Below are 22080 nucleotides of genomic sequence, written 5' to 3' on the forward strand. Positions count from 1 at the left end.
GCCACCCCTGGAGTGTGCTGCCACAGGGCTCAGACTCTCTCCCTGGGGGTCATGTGTACGTTTGAGGATATGCAATACTGTAGCTGTCATACAGCACTTCAACCACTTTTTATTCAAACAGTCTCAACAGATAAAACAAGATAGATAGCTAGATAAAACCTCAAATTGAGCTTTCAAGTCAAAATTATGAAAATATTTTTCTTCAGATTAAATAAAATATAACAAATTTCACAGTCCTAGTTCTGAGTTAGCAACAGAACACGAAGCACATTCTTAACCTTAAGAAAGGGTGCTTACCTTACCTATAACTAATCTATGATTATCTCAGTAAATCTATAATTTGTCTTTGTTCACACAGTAGGTAAGTCAGAAGGAGGGGGTTTACCTGGTTCCAAAGGAATCTGACAGCCTCTTCTTGTACAAATTTTTTAATGCGTTCTTCATCTCTTTCTTTTCTTAATCTACAATAATTCAAAATCCATTACTAAACAAGAAAGGATGCTTTCACTTGTACTTCCTGTTACAACTAATAAACACATATATTGTAAAGATTAATAATCTAATGACAGTCCTTTCCACTTTTAGAATATCTAAGTGAAACTTTAGTTTTAAAGTATAACTCAACATAGAAGCCAAAGAACATATGATTTGAAAAGATGCTGAATATCACTAATTATCAGAGAAATGCAAATCAAAACTACAATGAGGTATCACCTTACACCAGTCAGAGTGGCCATCATAAGATAAATGCTGGAGGGTATGGAGCAAAGGGAACCCTCCTACACTGTTGGTGGAAATGTAAATTGGTGCAGTCACTATGGAAAACAGTATTAAGGTTCCCTAAAAAACTAAAAAGAGTTACCATATGATCAAGCAATCCCACTTGTGGGCATATATCCAGAGAAAACTGTAACTCAAAAAGATACACGCACCCTAATTCATAGAAGCACTATTTTATTTACAATAGCCAAGACATGGAAGCAACCTAAATGTCCATCAACAGATGATGGGATAAAGATGTGGTACGTAGACAGACAGACAGACAGACAGACAGACACACACACACACACACACACACACACAATGGAATACTACTCAGACATAAAAAAGAATGAAATAATGCCATTTGAAGCAAGAGGGATGGACCTAGAGATTATCATCCTAAGTGAAGAAAGTCAGTAGAGAAAGATAAATATCACATAATAGATATGTGAAATCTAAAACAATGAGACAAATGAACTTATTTACAAAACAGAAACAGACTCAAAAACATAGAAAACAAACTTATGGTTACCAAGGGGGAAGCGGGGGAGTGAGGGATAAATCAGGAGTTTCAGATTAGCAGATACAAACTACTATATAAAATAAACAAGGTCCTACTGTGTGGAACACAGAACTATATTCAATATCCTGTAATAAACCATAATGGAAAAGAGTATATTTATTAATAACTAAATCATTTTGCTTTACATCACTAACATAACATTGTAAATCAACTATAGTTTAATTTTTAAAAAAAGCAAATAAGATGTGACTGAAATTCAGATTATGCAGGTTCTACAAAGTATTGCCAGTAATGAAAAATAAAATCTTAAATGGCTCTTTATCTAGCTTCAATTTCCCAGCCAAACACATGGAAGGGGCAGGAGCTGCAGAAAGGCAGCTTGAAAGAGCTTGAAACATCCTAAGAGACCAGCAGGACTAATCCCATCAAACTTCACATTTCTGTTTGTCCCAGTTCCTGATATAGTCCTTGCTATCATCAACAGACCTCACATCTGTCACTCCCCTCATTCATTAAAGTTTCACTCTGGGCTCACTGCCCCCCTCTCCATACTTACATCTGCCATAACCTAAGGATCCCTTAGCTGTCCATTATCTCCCAAACTGTCATCCCATTTTGTTCTGAAGCTCCAACCTACTTTCTCTAGCTCCTCAAGCCCTCCTCCTGTGGCATCTGGTACTCCTGAATTGTAATCTGCAAACTCCCATATACACTCAACCTCTTCTCTGAACTTTTCCTTGACCAAATCAGATCCACTTCTAAGGGCACGGAAGCCCTCTCAAGTGGCAGCTATTTTTCTCACTCATACATCAGAGTTAGAACGTTGCTTCTCACTGCTGTTTACAAATGACTCTTAACCTTCCTCCTTCAAGAGCTCCAACCATCTTGCTGAACTTCCCCTAACTCTTTTTCAAGTACTGACCTCCCATTACCTGCCCCTTTCACTGAAGGCTCAGCACTGGTCTTTTTCTCTGCCCTGTTCCTGTGCTCATTTCTGGAGCCCTCAACATTCACATGGATGCTCTACCTAACAATAACCCACCCCACATCACCCATTCTCACTCCCACTCTAGATCCAAGCATTCTGATGACACCATCTTCAAAAATGATTCCAAGCACCAGCACAAACCACTACCTCCAGTCCTCCCAGTTCCCTTGGTCTTGCACCCACTACAACAATCCAGACGTCCAATCTTCATCTAGACCTCTCCTCCTGTTTTCCTTTTACCTCACGTAAATTCCAAGGTCCATCATTATAGTCATCCCTTTCCCAAATATCTTCAGCTCCCTTGTCCTTCCCTCTCTCCCCTACAATGTTCGCCTAGGAAAACCCATTCTTGGCTGAACCAAATCAACCATGTCCACATTAGAACAGAACAGCTGAGAGTTGCTGATGAAAATCAGAGTCTGACCTGTTCTTTTTGCATTTTAGGTTTTTCCTCATACTATCCAGCAGTCCTCCTCCATTCCCCTTATAAGTTCACTTTTAAGATGAATACCCCACATCTCACACATCTCCCCTTAAACCTCCCACATACTCATCCCTCTCCTCAAATTTTCAAGTGCTGACCACATCTTACATAAAACTGAAAAAGGAGAAGCATCTATCAGATAGGACGTCCCCATCCCCATCATCACACCTACCACCTCACCTGCTCCCACCTCGGGCCACTCCCTCTACTCGTGCACTGGACCCCTTCTCCCACCTTCTCCAGAACTTCAATCCTGCACTTCCCCTTTCTTTCCTTTGCACCATCAGCTTTTTCCCTCCTTATTGAATCGTCTCCATCAACACATAAACATGCTCTGCATCTCCCATCTTTTAAATAGAATCTTCCTTAACTCCAGATTCTCCTCTCTGCAACCACCTCCTCACACTTCTCTCTCTTCCTCACAGCAACACTCCCCCAAAGCTGAACAGTCACTCTTCTCCGCACATTCACTACTCAACCCTGTCCAAACTGCCTTCAAACCACTACACACTGAAGCTGGACAGGAAAGGATTAACTCGGCAGGACTGGGGTTCAAACCCTGTGCATTCTAAAGACAGTACTAGCCTTGACCAGCTCCTGAGAGATAAGCTCCAAGCCCTTGGACTACCCTGCCTCATTAGAGTATCTCTGTATACCTGGGGTCTTGGGCCACAGCAGATAGTTTATGTTAACAATGTGCTTTCTGGTAAATAACTGTTTTGTTCACCTGGGACCCTGGGTCACAATGAATCAGTCTGACCTCGGGCAAGAGCTGAGGTCTGAGTAGTTAAGGTCAGTCACATGGGTACTCAATGTCTATGTGACTGACCCCCAATAAAAACTCTGGACACCAAGGCTCGAGTGAGCTTCTCTGCTTGGCAATACCTCGTATGTGTGGTCACACATCGTTGCCGGGAGAATGGAGCCCCATCTGTACAATCGCACTGGAAGAAAACCAGAAGCTTGCATGTGGTCCCTCCTGGACTCTTCCCTGTGCGTCCTTTTTCTTTGCTGACTTTAATCTATATCCCTTCACTGTAATAAGCCATAATCATGAACACAAAGAATAGCTTTCCTGAGTCCTATGAGTCCTTTTTGCGAATCATCAAACCCAAGGATAGTCTTGGGGACCCTCGACACAGTCACCAATAACCTCCAGCTGCTAAATTTAATGTATCGTTGTCTGTCCTCCTCCAGCACCCTTCTTCTCTTCTGAAACATCCCCACACACTCTCCTAGCCCTCCTACTACTCTGGCTGTCCCTTCTCAGTCTCTTGTACTGCTTCCTCCTCTCCCACCTGATAATATTAATAAATACTGCTAGTTGCTATACTCATACTCAGATTACGCCTATGAAATCCTAATTTTCCTGGGTTGACAGCCATGGAATGAAGAAATAATTCCCACCATTGCCCTAGAATTTTAGCTCCTTCTAAATCCCTATAGTTTCTTTAATTCTTATGTCACCTACTGGGTTCTATGTAGACTTTCTTATCTTCCCATTTTTATACTTACTCAGTTTTTCCACATTTTCTGTACCCTCTATGTTTAGGTATATAGATATCTATAAAGCGTGCATTCACTCAGCATTTATTATTGCACTGCATCTATGTCCCAATTCCTGTACTAGGGATGGAGATGCATATGGCAGTCCCTGCCCTCAGGATGCTTTCAGCACATTGTAGGCGACCAACCAAGAGGGGCAACACGGTATGAAAAGTGTCCTGGCCACAACAGCAGCGATTCAGTGTTCTGCATCAACTCTAAGAATCTGACACCCTCAAACCTACAGAACAGCACCAAGAGGACTTCTCACCCACCTCCTAATTTCGTCAGTTAGGCAGACAATGTGCTCCTGCATCCTGCGCAGCCGGATCTCATAGCGCACATCTTTGGCTTGTGGGTGGTAACTTCTGGCATAAAAGCCCCGCCAACAGGCCTGAAGCTTGGTGGCTGCTTCATTCAACTTCTGAAGGGCAACTTTATCTTGGCCCAAAGCAACAGATGTCTGGGTTAAAACCTTGCAGGGAAGTTTCTCTGCAGCTGTCTGAGACGTGGTTTCTTCACTGCCTGGCTGTGTATGGAAGACACTGTGCCCAACTGACTCAGGAAAAGATGTAAGACTGTGGGTGTTAACCTTCAAGACAGCACTGGTTACTGCTGGCTCAGGACAAGGTAACAGACTATCTTTCTCATTTCCCTCTGTACTAATCGTATTTTTCATCATTTGGACAGAATTCTCACTGGCAGCCCAAAAAGCCTTTTCCTCTTCCTTATCAAAGCCCTGGCTTTCTAACCCTTTCACATATTCATCTCTGGGACCATCATCTTCTAGGCCCAAGTTAATGCCCTGTAGCCTCAGCTCAACTGTAGGCGATACTGGAGAGAGTCCTGACGCAACTGGCATAAAAGTAGACTCTGAAGAGAGAAGACTACAGTTTAACTTGTCCTCATCAGTCTGGATGTCTTCCAGGTGCAGGTCATTTCGAGAATATCTTGTAGTGTGAACAGAGGCTGGAAAGTTATTCTTAACAGCATATACTTGGTCATCATTACTGCTTATCCCAACCCAAGAATTGACTTGGATGACGGGTTCTAAAAGAATCAACAGAATTCTGAGTTTAAAACATTAAATATTTAGAGAGGTATTTTTTTCAGTTGTATCTTTTTAATGAAATCTAATCCTTGAAATATAGCAAAATGCAGTAAAATGCTTTTGGTAATTAATTCTAACATTCCTAAAATACCAAACCAAATTTTTAAAAAATTAATTCTTGTAATAATCGAAAGAATAATCAGAGTATCAGGTCAATTTAAAAGGGATCAGTCTTCTGAATGTTTCCAAAAATTAGACATATAGTAATTATATGTCTACCTGTGTATATACATATGTAAAATATAGGATCCCAATGTTCATTTAAGTTGACAAAAAATTGTGAAAATATATCCTTTTTTCTGTTTGAAACCAAACAGAGCAAAACAACTTGGAGAAGAAAGATCAGAGATCAGTTAACTTCTTACCACTTTCCTGGACTATCTGACAATCTTGAACAGGGCTTGAACGCTCAGGTACAAGAGATGCCCTCGTTTCAACAGTGGCAAGAGGAGACAACTCTTCATTTTGGCTTTGGTTCATCAACTGCCTCTGGTGAAACCTAAAAACCAGTAACATATGATGTGATTTAACACAAACCAAAAAAAAAACAAACAAAAAAAACCCCACCATGGTTCTGCTTCCTGGGTAACACTGTCAAAAAGGTAGACGTTTCCAGGGTTTCGGAGTATATATCTCTAATAACACTCAAATTACAAAATCTCATTTAAAAGCGTTGGACAGAAATGGTTAAGAAACTTATTTTTAAATCAGATAGTCAGACACCCTCATGTGCCACACGTACACAAACCTTCAGAGGCAGGATCTCTGATAAAAGAAGTGACTACTAAATGCTTCTAGCTATACCTGTCTTGATGTTAGTATTTTAAAGTCCATGTGAAACACCTACATTAAAAGGACTAATGCATTGTTTAAAAATCCCACTCTCCCATGCTTCATGGCTCTCCCCACTCAAGAAATGATTGACAACTCAGTTGCTGGGGAGCAAACTGGACGGCACTGCAGGGTTCAGTTCCCCTGCAGGATTGCCACAGTGGCGAGGGGCCAGAGTGCCCAGACACGTGGGCCACACGCAGCGCGTGCCTCAGCCCTACTAACCCCCTGGGAAAGGCTCAGAGGTATTTTCACTCATGAATTCAACAGCTGCTACAAATAAATGGGCTGACCTCTGCTTGCTCAGAATCTTCTCGAGTTTGGCATCCTCTGCAGTTTGAAGACCCAGCGCAGAACTGAGAGGACAGATGGTAGCCAGATACTGGACAAGCTGGATGTGCTGGCCAGGCCGATACGCTCTCCCCTTGCCTTGACTATAGAGCCATTCAGCTTTTAAACTGGAATCAGAGGACATGAAGAAGGGATGGCATTGGGGCAGACAAGATACATTTTTAAGCAATAATGATCTTCCTTCTTAATTTACCTTTTTAGCATCATTGGATGTTTTTCATAAATAAAACTCACTCAAGTCTTTTGAAAAAATCTATCCTTCTGATTCACTTCCCTTACTCCTACAATGTTTTAAACCTTTTTTTTTTTTGCCTAGGGGCATTTCCAAAGATTTGTAGTAATGGTTCCAAATATTTAAAAATTATTTTCGAAGAAGCAATGAGTATTCCCTCCATTCACAGTCAAACTTAAGTATGTAAATACATAAATTGTGTTTAAATCCAGGGGGAGCACGTAAGTGCGGGAATCCGGGAGCCAGCCCAGCCCAGGCCTCCCAAGTCACCTAGCCCAGCTCTGGAGCCCAGCGTTGCGGCCCCTGGTCCTGGAGGACAGCCCTGCAGCCAAGACCAAGGACTTCCCTGGGAGAAAAGAATCTAGGATTCTGGCTCTCACCGTGGGACCCAAAGGTCGCCATGGCACGTTGGCCGCACAAGATGGCAGCTGGGAATCCCCAGGTGGAAAGAAGAGGTGGATTCAGGACCGGCCATTCTTGGAGCTGCAGCACAAGAGCCAACTGTGCTTCTGCTGAGACACATGCAAGTCTCACACCCACGTGTGAATCCCATTTTCTCACCCTGGGAGAACATTTCAGAACATTCAAACCACCTACAAGAGGCTGCCTCCCAGTCCAGCTTTTAGGAAGGAAGACCCCATGCTCAGGGGGGAGGGTATAGCTCAGTGGTAGAGAGCATGCTTAGCATGCATGGGGTCCTGGGTTCAATCCCCAGTACCTCCATTAAAATAAACAAACAAACAAACCTAATTACCTCCCCCAAAATCCATTAGTTCATAATGACAGTTTAAAAAAAAAAGCTAATTGGTCACAGCTGAAGGATGCTAGTGAACTACCAACGGATTATTTGGAAAAACCAGCAAATAAAGGGGAAGAATTAAATATTATTAATTCTATCTTTCCTATGTAAACTATACCAACGAGTAACCAAACAGTTACTTCACAGAAGTATTCCAGCTAATTAAAAATGAATAATAGAATTAAAATTTCACCATTTTGCAACTCTCAATTAATTAATGAGCTTAGGCTTTGATTATTAATAGTTACTCATTGCAAGAGACATCCAGACATTGTGTGCCTCTCAAAAGAACCCACAAAGCAGTCCTTGCTCCCACAAAAATCTGATCAAACCTCCACCTCCAACTACCAATTTACAGGAAACACCGAAGGAGAGGAGTATGTCAAAGGACACAGGGATACAGCATCCGGGAAAATGAGCACAGCAGGAAACTCTACAGGACAAACAACCTGATTTCTTCAACAATCAGAAACAGAGAAAAGGAAGCAAAGAAAATAAAAGAGGAACCCACAGAGAGATCTGAAAGTGTGATCTTCGACCTCGAGCCAAGTCAAGCCTTCAAAGAACTCCAGCCCCGTGTGTGATCTTGCTACAAGACCCCGAGTGAGAACTACCCAATCAGCACAGCCAACCCATGGAGCACACGATAGTAATAAAATTTTAAAGACACTAAAAAAGAAAGCAAAAAAGAAATTTAAGAAATATATCAACCAAGCACAATGTATGGCCTTACTTGGATCCTATTTCCAAAAATCCATTTAAAAACTGTATTTATGAGTACTACTGGAGACATAAGCACTTAATTAATATCTAGTGTTGTTAAAGAATCATTGTTAAATCTTTTGAGATGTGATAATAGGATTGTAGTTCTTTAAAAGCTCTTATCTTTTAGTGATGAAATCGTATGTGATCTGAGACTTGCTTTAAAATAATAGAGAAGGGGTAGTGAGTAAAGGTACAGCAGAACAAGGTTGGCCATGAATTGAAAACTGTTGAAGCTGGATCGTAGATTCATGGCAGGTCATTAAAGTACTGTTTACTTTTGCAATATGTTTCACTTTCTTTTTATTAACATGCCTTTGTGTCAATTTTACCATTCTTAAATCTGCCTCTCAACTCGAAGTTGAAGTTGGATCATTTTGGTATACTTTGTTTCTCTGGTTTTATGCCATTAACTCAGCATTGCAAATGGTTTGAAAGTCACTTCCAATACACAACCATTTTCTTGGATCTTCATATTAAGGTATCCACATCACACAAAAAACTGTACAGTCCAAAACTGTCAAGCTACCCAAGGTGTATTAAACACTGCAAAGAAACTGGTCCTTTTGATAGCTGATTAACTCAAGCAGAAAAGTCATGGTGCAATAAATGAGTTTAGAGCTCTGTGATGTGCCAGTGCCACAAGAAAGTTAAAACTGTTTTCTATCAATGAGATATGACGGGTGCCAAGCTGATTAACTGAAGTCATGTAATCCCAATCTTAGTCTAACAATAAAAAATTTTATTCTGTTTAATAAAAATGTTAGAAGTGTATCTTCCACAGACACATTCCTTGGATTAAATAAAGGCCAGTCAGAATCTTCATGAAATCTACTCTGTTTCCTAAGTTGTCCTGCCAAGCAAATGCTGTCCCCCAAAACAGGTCCATAGTAGAGGACAATCATCAACTTTAATATTAGCTAGCAAGTAACATTTCCAGGTTATAGGTGACTTGCAGTTTGTGAGGAAAGAGAAGTGAAAGTAAGAGGACACAGAAGAAGGCTCAGGCTTAAATATCACAGTTTCAGGCGTGAGGAAAACCACAGACCTTGGAGCACCCGCAACTGGAAGATCCGTTTTTCTGCCTCTGCTTCACATTCATCAATTAACACACCATTACACAAGTTTATTAACCCGTAAAATACTTTCCTAGGTAAAAAAAAAAAATCTCCCTGCCAATTCAAAGACAAACAAGATTCAAATTCATTCAGTTCTAACATATTAATTTCAAATCATTGGAATTTGACTCTTGAAATCAAAGGAACAGTTTACATTATATAACAGAAATAACAACTATTAAGAGAGAGAATTTAAAACTGCTCTTTCACATAAGAAAGAAGGAATATTGGATTAAATGATATCTGGTACTTGCTTTTAAATATTCCAACAACAAAAAGTGGGGGATAGATGAAACAAGACTGGCAAAATGTTGATAATTGTTGAAGCTGCCTGGTGGTATTTAGATGTTCATTATGTTACTTTGCTTCTCTATATATGTTAAACATCCTTTCAAAAAAGGAACATCTCCAAAATTCTGTTCCCTCAGTTGCGATTTGTAAGCAACAGAGGTGTAGCTTGGTACTAAGTCCTATGAGCAGTAAAACAGAGGGGGAAACAAATTCAGAAAGAATTCCAAACACTGAGATGTTACACAAAGGTGCCAGTCTTTCCATAGGTGTGCTTCTCTCAGAAAGCACCCAGCCAGAGTACCATGGGGGTGGGCGCCTGTCGCTCAAGGTACTCTTTTGGGTGACACACACACACTAGAGATCTGGCTACTTGAAGTCATCAAAGAACCTCGGATACTTTTCATAATGGAGAAAAATTTTAACTTGAATGCTCTTAGCAAAATAACAAGCTGGGTAGATCTAAAAACTAGAAATTCCTTCCTGTCCTTCAGGGCAATTCCCAAGGTCAATGAGGAAAATGTTTTGAACGCTGCTCAGGCTATCCATCGATTTTTAAGCCAATAGCTCTCCCTTAGAGTAACTCCTCCTGCCAGGACAGAATACTTCCAGAGTTGTTTTAAAACATGGAAACACTGTTTACAGACTGCAGAGGTGTCTCAGATGTCAACTGCAGAAGCATTTTTCTCAACAACCTAGGTTTTTTGGTTTGAATATAACTGTATTTACCCATTCTTCTAATAGCTTGATGCTTAGGTTGTTTCTCAAATGTCCCACATAGCTCCCAAATGTTTGGAGCGACTATGAATAAGACTGCTATGAACATGCTTATGCATGTTTTTTGGTAGACATAAGCACTTATTTCTCTAGGGTATATACCAGAAGTCAAATTGCTGGTCATAGGGTATTTATGTGCTTAACTTCAGTAGACACTACCAGTTTCCCAAAGTGGGTGCACCATTTACATTTCTAGAATAGTGTAGGAAAGTTCCAATTGCTCCGCCTACTCATCAACACTTAGTATTGTCTGTCCTTTAAATTTGAGCTTCACTGGCGGGAACTGATGGATTTGAAGACTCCATAATAATGAGGGAAAAAATTTTTTCTGAATTATCAGGAAGTCAGTATGTAGGGGAGGGTATGGCTCAGTGGTAGAGTGCGTGCTTAGCATGTACAGGGTCCTGGGTTCAATCTCCAGTATCTCCATTAAAAACTAAATATAAATAAACAACTAAACCTAACTGCCTATCCTCCTCCAAAAAAAGTCAGTATAGTGGTTATCTCTAGGGGAGGAGGAAGTTATCACGAGACTTGGGCAAAGAAGCTCTCTGAAGTGCTGGTTATGTTCTATTCTTATTTTCAGTGATGATTATATGGGCATTTTAAAAAAAATTATGTTTAAACTATTTCTGAATTGTGATACTTTGCAAGTTTTTAGAATGTGGGGGGAAAAGGAATCTGTCTCAGAAAGTGTTGCTATTTTGCTATCCTCTCACCTCCCCCTTCCTCCCACACTTCTTTAGTGTAGGATATCCCCACAGAGAGAGGCTACCCAAGGAGAAGCCCACTCTTGCCCACCTCCCCAAGCCTCTGAAATTAAATGTTTGCAAAACATTATAGACAAAGTTCAAAGAAAATTCAAATTCACTCTGAAGTCACTTGGATTAAAACCATTTCCACAGTATAGAAACATAGCCTTTGCATTATTATTTGTCTATTCAACAAATATTTTCTGCTTTTTAACACTTGCTTTAGTGTCTACGAAACTTTTCAATCCCTAGTCCCTATCCTTAGGTAATAATGACAGTTATCGCTTATTAGGCACCTACTGTATGACCAGTTTTATGCTATTTCCATTATCCTTAATCCTCACAGCATCCATGAAAGCTAGGAGGTATTATCCACATTTTACAGATGGGAAAACTAAGGCTCAGAGAGGCTAATGGACTTGCCCAGGCCACACAGCTAATAGGTGGCAGGGAAAGATGAGAAGTTTTCTCTTGTCTCTCCTGATCAGGTCTCATCTCTCTTCCCAGGTCTCTCTTCACACCAAACCCTGATCTCAGCCCATCTCACCATGCCACCTCCCACATGTGAAAATGTTGCCAGTCCTACTCCCAAAGAAAAATCCGACAGCTTATTTCTTTCTCTTAAATGTAGATCCTAGAAGATAATCCAAGTAAACCTGTATTCCAGCCTTAGAATTACCCACAGTTTGAAATAAAATAAAGTTTCTGAGTATACAGCATATGTCCTGCCCCCTAACCACAACCACCAGCACCACACAGCTCACGGTTGCCATTCCTCTCTGCCCCACACCCCAGCAGCAACTAGACGAAACAGCAGAGAGAAGGAAATCTACCACTTACCCTCCATCAGGAAACCCCTCAAGCAACTACTATCAAATTCTAGAACAAAAGGACAAAAACAGTGAGGAAGAATGTATGCGTTGAGCCCGCGAATACACATATGTATGCAGTGAAAGGAGGGAGTCAACTGAGGCAGAGTGAAGACAATAAAGTCACCTCAATTCTCATTATCCTAACTCCACCCCTTCTTGCCACACCTAACTCCTTCCTTCCCCTAAAGTTCTGATTGTACTGGTCATGTGTCAGCGTCCAGAAGACCCCAAGGGGTCCCAGTTCCAAGCCGCAGCACCATCAGTGATCTGGAGGTGGGGGGTTCCCACTTCTGCTGCCTCACAGGTAGAAGGTTAGGACCAATCAGCATGTCTGCTACCAGCTCCAAACTGGAACTCTGCATGCATTTTCCCAGGGTCACTGTTATAAAAAGTAGTTGGGTTCTAAGGTGTTATTAATCCTGCCTTTACAATATGATGGATACAAGCTTTTGTGGGGTTGATCTGAAACCCTATACAGTATCTATAACAAAGTTTCTAGGTAGAAGTGCTCCAAGCCCCAAACAACCGATTAACAAAAGAGTTTTTAGAAATAAAATTGTTGTATATTGGGTAGTAAGTTAAACTCACTAGACCCAACCTCTAAGGCTGACATTTATTTCTTATCCTTTTTCAGAAAGGATAGAAAATCCTAAATGACCAGCACATAGTCTGCTATGTGATTGCACTAATGATCTTGATTTCTAAATGCACAATTCAAGAAATATTCAGTTTCTTAATCTGTAGTAAGTTAGAAATGGTCTTCTCAGTAACCTCCATGATAAATGTGATGTTAAAGAAGTCATTTTCACCTTTCCTTCTGAGAAATCACATATCCATCCAGGACTCTGAGGTTTAAGCACCAGTTGACGATGTAGGGCCGATAGTCGAACCCTGGGATGGACGGTGTTGCCATCACACAGGGATTGTTCATGATTGACAACTGCTCCAATTCAGTTAAGGATGCCAAATAAGAGATCTGGAACAAAGGACATCTTTGTTAAAGGAAATGGACTACTCCGTGTCAAGCACAGGGCTTCTGCTGATTACACATCTTTGGCAGTTCAAGAATGTAACAATTTCCCTCTTGTTTTGAAAATGACAAGTAACACTCTTATATTATCCACTGACTTCCAAAATTCCAACAATATGACCATCTGTCCTTGCTGCACAAAGTCCCTTAAAAAGCACTGTTTCCTAGCAAAGAGCACTCTATTTTGAAAACATAATAGCAGCCAGCAAAAGGTGCACACAGGATGCCTTATTAACCCCTTTAATGTATATGTCCTTCTATGAACAATCACTTTCCAATGAAATGATAAGTGCACCATTGCAAATTAAACTGACTTAATAATCTACCAATTTAAGGAAAAGTGGAAAGAAAAATAATGATCTTTTAGAGCCAAGTGCTTCATCTCGATAGCACTTTCTTCCAAGATGCTCAGTCTAAAGTGAGCTCACAACCTTCTCCTGCATCTCTCCTGATTTCCCAGCTTCCTGGATCCCATAAGGTAACCTCAAATTTTACCTCATTTAAGTCCCGGATTTCATTTTCTGCCAAAGAAAGTATAGCAAGACATCTGGGTAGATAAGCAGGTGCCATTCTAAGAGAGGTGATGATATTTCCATGTAAAAGCAGGGTCTTGAAAGTAAAAACAGAACGAATTACAAACGAAAAGATTACAAACAAATTGGTCTATTTTGACAAAACCCAAATGGTGTGTACGAAAATAAAGTGATATATTTTATTATACTTCTCAGTCGCACACAAATCAAAGACTGTTAATGCTAGAAGGGTTCTAGGTGGTCTTCTGGTCCAACTCTCTCTTTTCACATCCACATTCTAAGTTCAAGAAAGTTTAAAGCTTTGTCCAAGAACATACGTTTGGTGTAGCCACAGGCATGTTGTGATAAACTTGAGCAATTTGCAACACACCTGTTCATTTCCTTTCCAAACACCAAAATAGAGGGTGATAAAAGTGAAAGAAAACATTTATTAAAACAATCAGGTATAAAGCATATTTTCCAAAAGAGAGAGAGAGGAAGAAGCCACAAACCATAATTTGCAACTGTATTCTCTTGGTAACTTAAAGCTTGAGGAAGGCAGAATGTGCTTGGAGATGAAGCTGACTCAAATTAAGTCAGCAAAGTGGGGAGGGTAGAGTGAGTGCTTGGTATTGAACTTTAGTTCATTTGAATTCTCCTAGTATCTGGCTACATCAAATTGCTTAGAATAATTGTTGCTAAAAACGATCTCTGCTATAAGATGTGGTGAAAGTTGAGCTAATAATACTGTTTCTAAGGCTCAATGAATTCATCTGATGCTAATAATATCCAGTGGGGCAAAAATATGGAAAAAGCCTTCATATGCTTTTTGAAGTGATTCCAACTGTTACTTATTTGATTGCATGATATATTCCCCTCCATAAAAAGTGCTATATGCCACAGATTTTTAAAATCAAAGTGAGGTTAATTTTTATTATTTAGTAATATGCAGTACTAAAAAGACAGTAATCTTGAGTGTCAAAAAACAAACTCAAGATCAGGAATTATTACTCTCAACATCACCAACATGTTATATACTCTATAATTACAGTTGCTAACACTCGCTGACTGGGCATGAAGGGAATTTCATAATGTTCACTGACTGGTAAGTAAGAATTAACTACAATGACCAGTTTTAGTTAAAATAAATCAGTTACAGATATTAAGAACAAAAAGTTCCATACTTAATTGCTGCCACTCAAATAGAATTTTTATCATAATGAACACAATCTGTTCTTCATATACAGCAGACCAATAAGATCATTTTCTCTTGGTATTTTAGTATAATATTTCACAAATGACATAGTCAGAAAACACATTTACCTTTAGTGATACCAATTTAGATAGATCACCTATCTGGGGTATGTTATTGTCTGATAAATCCAGGTGCTGTAGAGCCGTGCAGCTATTGATTTGTTCCATGGCCTATCACAAGAAAAGGACCACATTATTTCACGCACACAAAATCAAAAAGTGAAATTCTTCCCCAGTTCCTTGTAGCTGAGCCTCCTGTCTCCTCTGCTTAGTATCAGAAGCAGAGCAGCAAGAAAGAAGCAGTGCCAAGAGAATTTGGTATATTGTTATATGGCATGTTTCCACCTTCGTTATCCCTCTAAGAGCAGAGGATTATATCATCTAGATATTTACAGCTTGAAAAAACTTTGGTGATGACACATAACAGGGGGTATAGCATAGAGCTTACAAGTTAACATTGCAACCAAACTGCCTGGATTCAAATCCTGGCTTTGCAACTTCCTGGCTGTGTGACTTTAGGCAAGTTACTTAACTTCTCTGTACTTCAGTTTCCTCATCTAGGTAATAAGCATAATGGCTGTACCTACCTTATAGGTTGTCATGAGACTGAATGAGTTAAAACAGTTAAGGTGCTTAGAATAGTACTTAGCATAAATTACATGCTCAATAAAAGTCAGCTATTAGTATCATTTAATACAGTCTCCTTATATAGCATATCAAAAAATGATAGAGACATTTATTAACTTAGCCAAAATTATAGATCTACTCAGTGGTGTAAGCGAGACTAGAATTCAGATCTCCTGACTTTTAAAACAGTACATTCTCCACTGTACCATGAAACATGTACATAAAGCTTAATTCAGCGTAATAAAGTCTCCCTCCTAACATTTCACTCTACTGTTTGATCTACTTTCCTAAGTATAACATAGATTCTTTGTTCACATTTAAAAGAATATTTTACTGCCTTATGTGTTTCAAAATGAGATTTTTTTCTTAGTTTATGTTAACTGAAATTATCTCTGGGGAGTGGCAGTGGGTACTTTCACTTTTGTATTCTACTCATTCTATACTGCTTCAATTTCTTTTTCACAGCAAATACTTTTGTAAATTAAAAAAAGAGAACCTAATTACTAAAAAAAAAGAAGAAGAAGAAAAAAAGAAACAACTCACCTTGAGATTATTTCCTGCCAAATTCAGCCATTCCAAATGTACTAGTTCCTTTAGCCCTTCCACATAGCCAATGCTATTGTGAGGCAAATTCAACACTCGGAGCTGGGTCAGTTTGGCCACACCCATCATCCGCACTAGCCGATTATTAGCCACTGACAACTGTGGAATGAAACATATCATTACTCTCAGGAGTAAAATATAAATATTACTTTCACATGAGGGTGGTAAAAAAGATTCCTGTATATGGTCAAACATTCCCAAATATACAACCCCAATTTGTACTTTTCACACATATTGTCTAAATATCCTATACTGTAACTATTAGTTTGTTGTTGTTGTTCCTAAGTAATGGAAAATACAGATAAAGTGGAGCAGACCTCCTCCAGCTACTAAAAGAAAACATTTTTAACACAGCAACTACTTGAGAGTGTAAGTTCGACAATAAAGGAGTCCTCATACTGTCTCCATCAAAATCTAGAACAATGCCACACACATAAGGGCCCAATAAACATTTCTTTAATGAATGAATGAATGAACTCTTCAGCCCCATTATGAAATACAAGATCATCTTAACAACATAATATTTTGCCAACATAAAATATTGTCTTTTTAAACAAATGCTTCTTTTTCTAGTCTACTCTAAATGCAGTACATTATGTGTTCATCTTCAGGAGAAATTTAAACATCATCATTTAATAATCATGTCATGTAAAAATTAAAATTTAAAACTTATTTATTAAGTTATTTATTTATTAAATAAATTTATTTTAGTTATTAAAATTTTTTTTAAAACTTAAGGCAACATTTACTGCTCTCCAGGCTTGCAGAGGTACTTTTTGTTAAGTTATTTTACTGTTTTATTTTGTATAATAATAATGAACTGGTCTTATATAACTATTTCCCTCACATAGCAATACCTACCTGTATTAATCGTTTGCATTTCTCAAGATTTTCCAATTTAATAATCTGATTTTTATCCAGAATCAAAGTATGAACATCAACTTCACAGGGTAAGTTTGGACTTAATTTCTGTAGCCCCTGCCCTGACCAATTGAGCACTGATCCTTGAAAAGAGAAGGGAAACTGTTAGAAAACACAAATACAACAGCTGAGCATTGGGGTAAAATTATACTCTATAAATTTAGAGTTAGAAAACACTAGAGCATAATAAATATTAAGATTTTAAAACTAAAGCATTGGATTTATAAATGACCATAGATTGAAATTATTCACTTTCCCTCAGAAATATCAAATTATACCTAGATTTGTGATATACTACTCAAGTTCCTATGATATAATACTCTGGAATTCTTCATATTCCAATATCAACTATTACTTCCACATTGTGTGCCTAAGTAGTGATAGTATTTTTTAAATGGAATTAATCTTTTGATAGAGACCAATCTGCTCACAACCTAACTACAGTAAAGTGCCCAAACTATTTTGAAAATCAAATTATAGTTAATTTATCTACAAAATGGGAATAATATCTTTAATTCATTAAATTGATGTGGGTATGAAAAGAAAAAGCACACGAACAGCACTAAGCCCATTTCTGGCACACAGCATTGGATGAAGTAATTCAGAATATGTTATCTTCAAATCCGGGCTCCACCAATTAACTACTGTGGTTGGGCAAGTTACTGATCTCTTTTGGGCTCACTTTTTTCTACTGTGTAAGATCATGATGGTAACACCTGCCTTACAATGTTGTTCTAGAGGAAAAAAAAAAATTAGATTAAAAAAAGAGCACTCATAGTCTGGCTCATGTAAAAAGCGCTCTATAAATGTTAACTGCTATTATTAGTAAATTTTCTTGGGCTGGGAAGGTGGAGTTTAAGAGAAGCAGACATCAGAGTGGGGAGGAGCCAGAGAAGCTGCCAATTTCAAATTTATACCCAGATTAAGATTACTGCGGGAAAAAATTACGCGAAATTTCTCTCCTGAAGGGTTTCAACATTTTCCCACTGTCTTAGGGCTTTTAGCATTTGGGGGTCACGGGATTCTGAGAATTTAGTCAAAGATATACACCGTCCCAGGAAAATGCACAGCCGCTGCGCGCAATTCCAAAGGGTAGAGAAACCTCTCGGAACCTCCCTCGCAAGAAGTTACGGCCCCCTGGTAATGAGCCTGTTCTAAGCCGTGGAGACAGGCCTCGACCCTCCGCCCTCCCTCGACCCAGAGCCTCCGAGCGGTAACCAAAACAAAGGAACTCGGCTCCCGGCCACAGAAGCATCCACACCCCACGCTCTGCTAGGCAGCAACCAAACCAGATCCCAGGACCCCGTCTGCAGAACGAGAGAGAGAGAGAACTGTGGGCTCTGGATCACCCCTGGATTTTATCACGGCCACCGGACACTTCCAAGAAGGGGTCAACGTCAATCTAAGGAGAGGTGTTTGAGAGAGGGTTTTTCTGAACGTTCTAGGAATCCAAGGGATGGGGTAGATCTTGCAGTCTTCACTTGGGCACCCAGAACTCAAAGTAAACGTCCAAGAAAGGTCACCGCAGCCCGAAACCCACCGCCCAAGCAACCTCAGGAGCGCGGGAGCGGGACGCCAGGTGGCGCAAAGGTCCCTGGGGGCTTGTAGTCCCCCCGCTCGGTTCTCGCCGCGACGCCGGAGAGCCGGGCAGCGCCCTGGGACTACAACTCCCAGAGGGCAGCGCGCCTCCGCACGCCCACAGCCCCTCATCCAAAGGACTGGTCCAGAACTGCACCCTAAACCCAGTTGTCTTCTCTCCACCAGGAAATTATTTAATTCAGTTCCATAGAGTAAACCCTGGGGCCCAGGGGTAGGGATCGCCTTACCTTCTCCAGGAGGCAAAGCCGCGCCGCCGCGCGCCGCCGCCATACTTCCCGCTTACTAACAATACCAAGCAACCGTCCTCCGGCTGCTCTGTGGAGCTTGTAGGCGGGAGGAGGGACCCAGAAACTACAGCTCCCAGGGTGCACGGCTCCCAAACGGCCCAATCGGCTGCCTACGCCCAACGATGCAAAACCCTGGTTAGAATCTGAGCCGCAGTGAGTTTAGGAGAAACCTTGGTCAACCCTCTCATTGGCAGACGAGCAAACTGTATTGTTAGATGATCACTTCACTCCCTTTTCTAGGTGTTTTGGAAATTTGACACTCTTATCAACGGGCTGATTATAAGGTCTCTACTCAGTGCAGACCAAATTTAAGAACTCATTGCTTGAGACTTCCAGCAACGGGGGCTGCCCCTTCTTTTGAAAATTCTGCGTAAGCGCAAAGTGTTCAACTCTGCTATAGGCGATCTTGTTGACATAGTCAAAATGGATACATTTTATTTGAAAACTTAGTTAAAGCCTGCTGGAATAGGAGCTTTTTATACAGTATTTTAAAGTGGTTGTTCTTGACTATTTAACAGAACTTTAGATATGGAGGTGTATTTAATAAGGATAAACCTAGAATTTTTCAAGGAAGCTTACAAAAGAAGTTCACAATACACTCTCCAAATTCAAAAATTACACTGCCTAGCTGGAGGGGAGTAGGATTACACTTTGCTATAACTATTACATGCTAACTAGCGCGACTGTAGCTACCAACTCAGTAAGATTTCAGGGAATGGAAACTATAATCTTCAGAGAAGACTCGAAGGAGGAAGTGAAACGGAGCTAAGGCTTAAAAAATGGGTAGACTCTAACCAGTTCAGAAGTAGATGAAAAGGTATCAGCACAGGCTGCAGGTGGAGGCAGGTGGTAATGCAGCTGCTTTCACAGGAAGTGAAAAAATAACCTGATAGCACCACAGAATGTAGAAAAGGAGCTTTCAATTTCTACTACCCACTCCTCCATCCCCTCTTGCAATCTGTATTCTGAATTTTTCTCTTTCTGAAACAGCAGTGTTCAAAATCTCTGATATAAAAAAAAATCTCTGATAATTTCTGTTTGGGAAAATGCGGTAACTCACGCTTCTGTATTTTCAAGGCAATTGATGGTGTGTGCATTCTCCCCGTCCTGGGTTCTCCTCCTGTCTCAATGGCTACACCTGCCTTAACTCTTTTTTTTTTTTTTTTTAACTCTGTTCCCCACTGTTTCAGTCTGAAGACAGATTTCCTAGTTCTGAAAGGAATTAACACTAGGAATTTTTTCTTCTAACCAAGAGACCTCTTACCTAAAAAGCACAGTCTTGCTATGTAGGTATAAAAACAAAGCAAGCCTGAATATTGCCTCCTACTAACCTTTGTTCCCTGGAATAGCTGGTGAGGATTGAGGAGAGTCTCTAGCTCAGGAAGGCAGAAAATTCCCTCCAGTTTTACAGACTTGGGAGGGAGATCCTGGAGGCCCAGAGGTTACTTGAGAACTACAGGTTCCTACAAGTTTACAGCAATAGCAGAACCAGAGCTTTGTCAGGTTCATCTGACCTGGGATCTTGAGGAAAGGGCCGAAGGATTTATTCCATGGGGTTAACTGAGTATGGTCACTGCTCTTAAAGAGTGGCCACAATTCCTAAGCACAGTCCCCTATGCCCAAGTGAACCAGCAACCCTTTAAAATCACCAGGGAAACTTTTGTTCTTCAGATATAGCTTTTGTATCTAAATCAAATTGCTACATTTTAATGAATTGCTTCATTTTGTATATATGTTAAACCCTGCACACTCCAATCAGTTTGGAGAATTCAGCTGACCAACACCACGAACTTCTTAACAAGGTAGCATTTTTTGGCAGGCACAGGTCCCACAAGAGTTTCCCTCTTATTAGCACACTATACTTGATCTCTGCAACATCTGATCCCCCTGACTTATCTTCCCCATCTCTAATTCATCTGCCCACTGCTACTGGCATGACCTAAGTGAAACAATACCTTTTATCACATTAATCCCCTCCTCAAAAACTTCTCTCTTGAAATTCAACTTTAAGGGCCACCATAATCTGGTCTCACACTACCTCCCACTAGTTTTCATTTGGTATTTGACTGAGGGACTGACAGAATGCAACTTGTTTTAGAAAGGTTAAACTGCTCATATAACAAGGATGAACTGAAAAGTAGAGTAGTGGCAGGAAGGAGACTTGTAATAGTGGATGGTAACCTTTTACAGAGCAGTTTCAGAGTATTATGTACAAGTTTAGATAACATGAAGTCAAGAGACTAGGTAGACAGGAAACTGGAACAACATTTGTGGGTAGTGCAATTTATCTTGACAAACAAAGGAGATTTTCTAATTAGGATGAGTATTTGTATTTGAAAGAAATTAATATACTGATAACTTTGAAGTTTTAAAGTTTCAAAACTACTACTTTTGGGGGGAAGGTATAGCTCAAGTGATAGAGTGCATGTTTAGCACGCACAAGGTCCTGGGTTCAATCCCCAGTACCTCCTCCAAAAAATAAATAAGTAAACCAAATTATCCCTCTAAAAAAAAATTTAAAAAATAAAAAGTGCTCCTTGGATCCATGCAGGACTTAAATGCTATTCCAATTTGTGGGGACGTGGTTTAAAAAAAAATACTAGCACTTTCAAAACTTTGAAATCACTACGATTTTCACACTTAGCTACAACACAAAGTCTATAATACAGAAGGAATATGAAAAACAACCTCTTTAAACTAAAATACCAATTCCTCTCCATGTCCTCAAATGAAATAATAAATTCAAAAGCCTACTTTACACAGATAATTCTCTTGCAGGGGTTGGCAAACTATAGCCTGTGGGCTGATTCCAGCCTGCTGCCTGCCTTTGTTCAGTTTACAGCTAATTGTGGTCTTTACATTTTAAGCAACTGGAAAGAATTTCAAAATAATAATAATATTTCATGACACATAAAATTATATGAAATTCAAATTTCAGTGTCCACAAATACAACTTCATTGGAATACAGCCATACTTATTTATTCACCTATTGTCTATGGCGGCCTTTACACTACAAGAGTCCTCATGACTGAGACCACGTGTAGCACTTCA

The 22080-nt window shown here is 39.9% G+C and overlaps 1 protein-coding gene across 4 annotated transcripts in view; it reads right to left on the reverse strand.

Annotated features, from left to right (window-relative positions):
- CEP97 (centrosomal protein 97) overlaps window positions 1-22080 on the reverse strand; it is a 36049-nt gene that overhangs the window by 5894 nt on the left and 8075 nt on the right. For 3 of the 4 annotated variants that reach the window (XM_064495825.1, XM_010978426.3, XM_064495820.1), the window contains 9 exons: window positions 17083-17225; window positions 16162-16320; window positions 15061-15162; window positions 13721-13834; window positions 13005-13171; window positions 6538-6702; window positions 5779-5912; window positions 4578-5352; window positions 386-461 (listed from right to left, as the gene is read on the reverse strand). In XM_064495825.1, coding sequence (XP_064351895.1) covers window positions 386-461; window positions 4578-5352; window positions 5779-5912; window positions 6538-6702; window positions 13005-13171; window positions 13721-13834; window positions 15061-15162; window positions 16162-16320; window positions 17083-17225 — 1835 coding nt within the window. Of the gene's footprint in view, window positions 1-385; window positions 462-4577; window positions 5353-5778; window positions 5913-6537; window positions 6703-13004; window positions 13172-13720; window positions 13835-15060; window positions 15163-16161; window positions 16321-17082; window positions 17226-18968; window positions 19101-22080 lie in introns of those variants that run through there. The other variant, XM_010978425.3, reaches the window with a different exon arrangement.

This window comes from Camelus dromedarius, chromosome 2, assembly GCF_036321535.1.
Source record: "Camelus dromedarius isolate mCamDro1 chromosome 2, mCamDro1.pat, whole genome shotgun sequence".
Taxonomy (NCBI): domain Eukaryota; kingdom Metazoa; phylum Chordata; class Mammalia; order Artiodactyla; family Camelidae; genus Camelus; species Camelus dromedarius.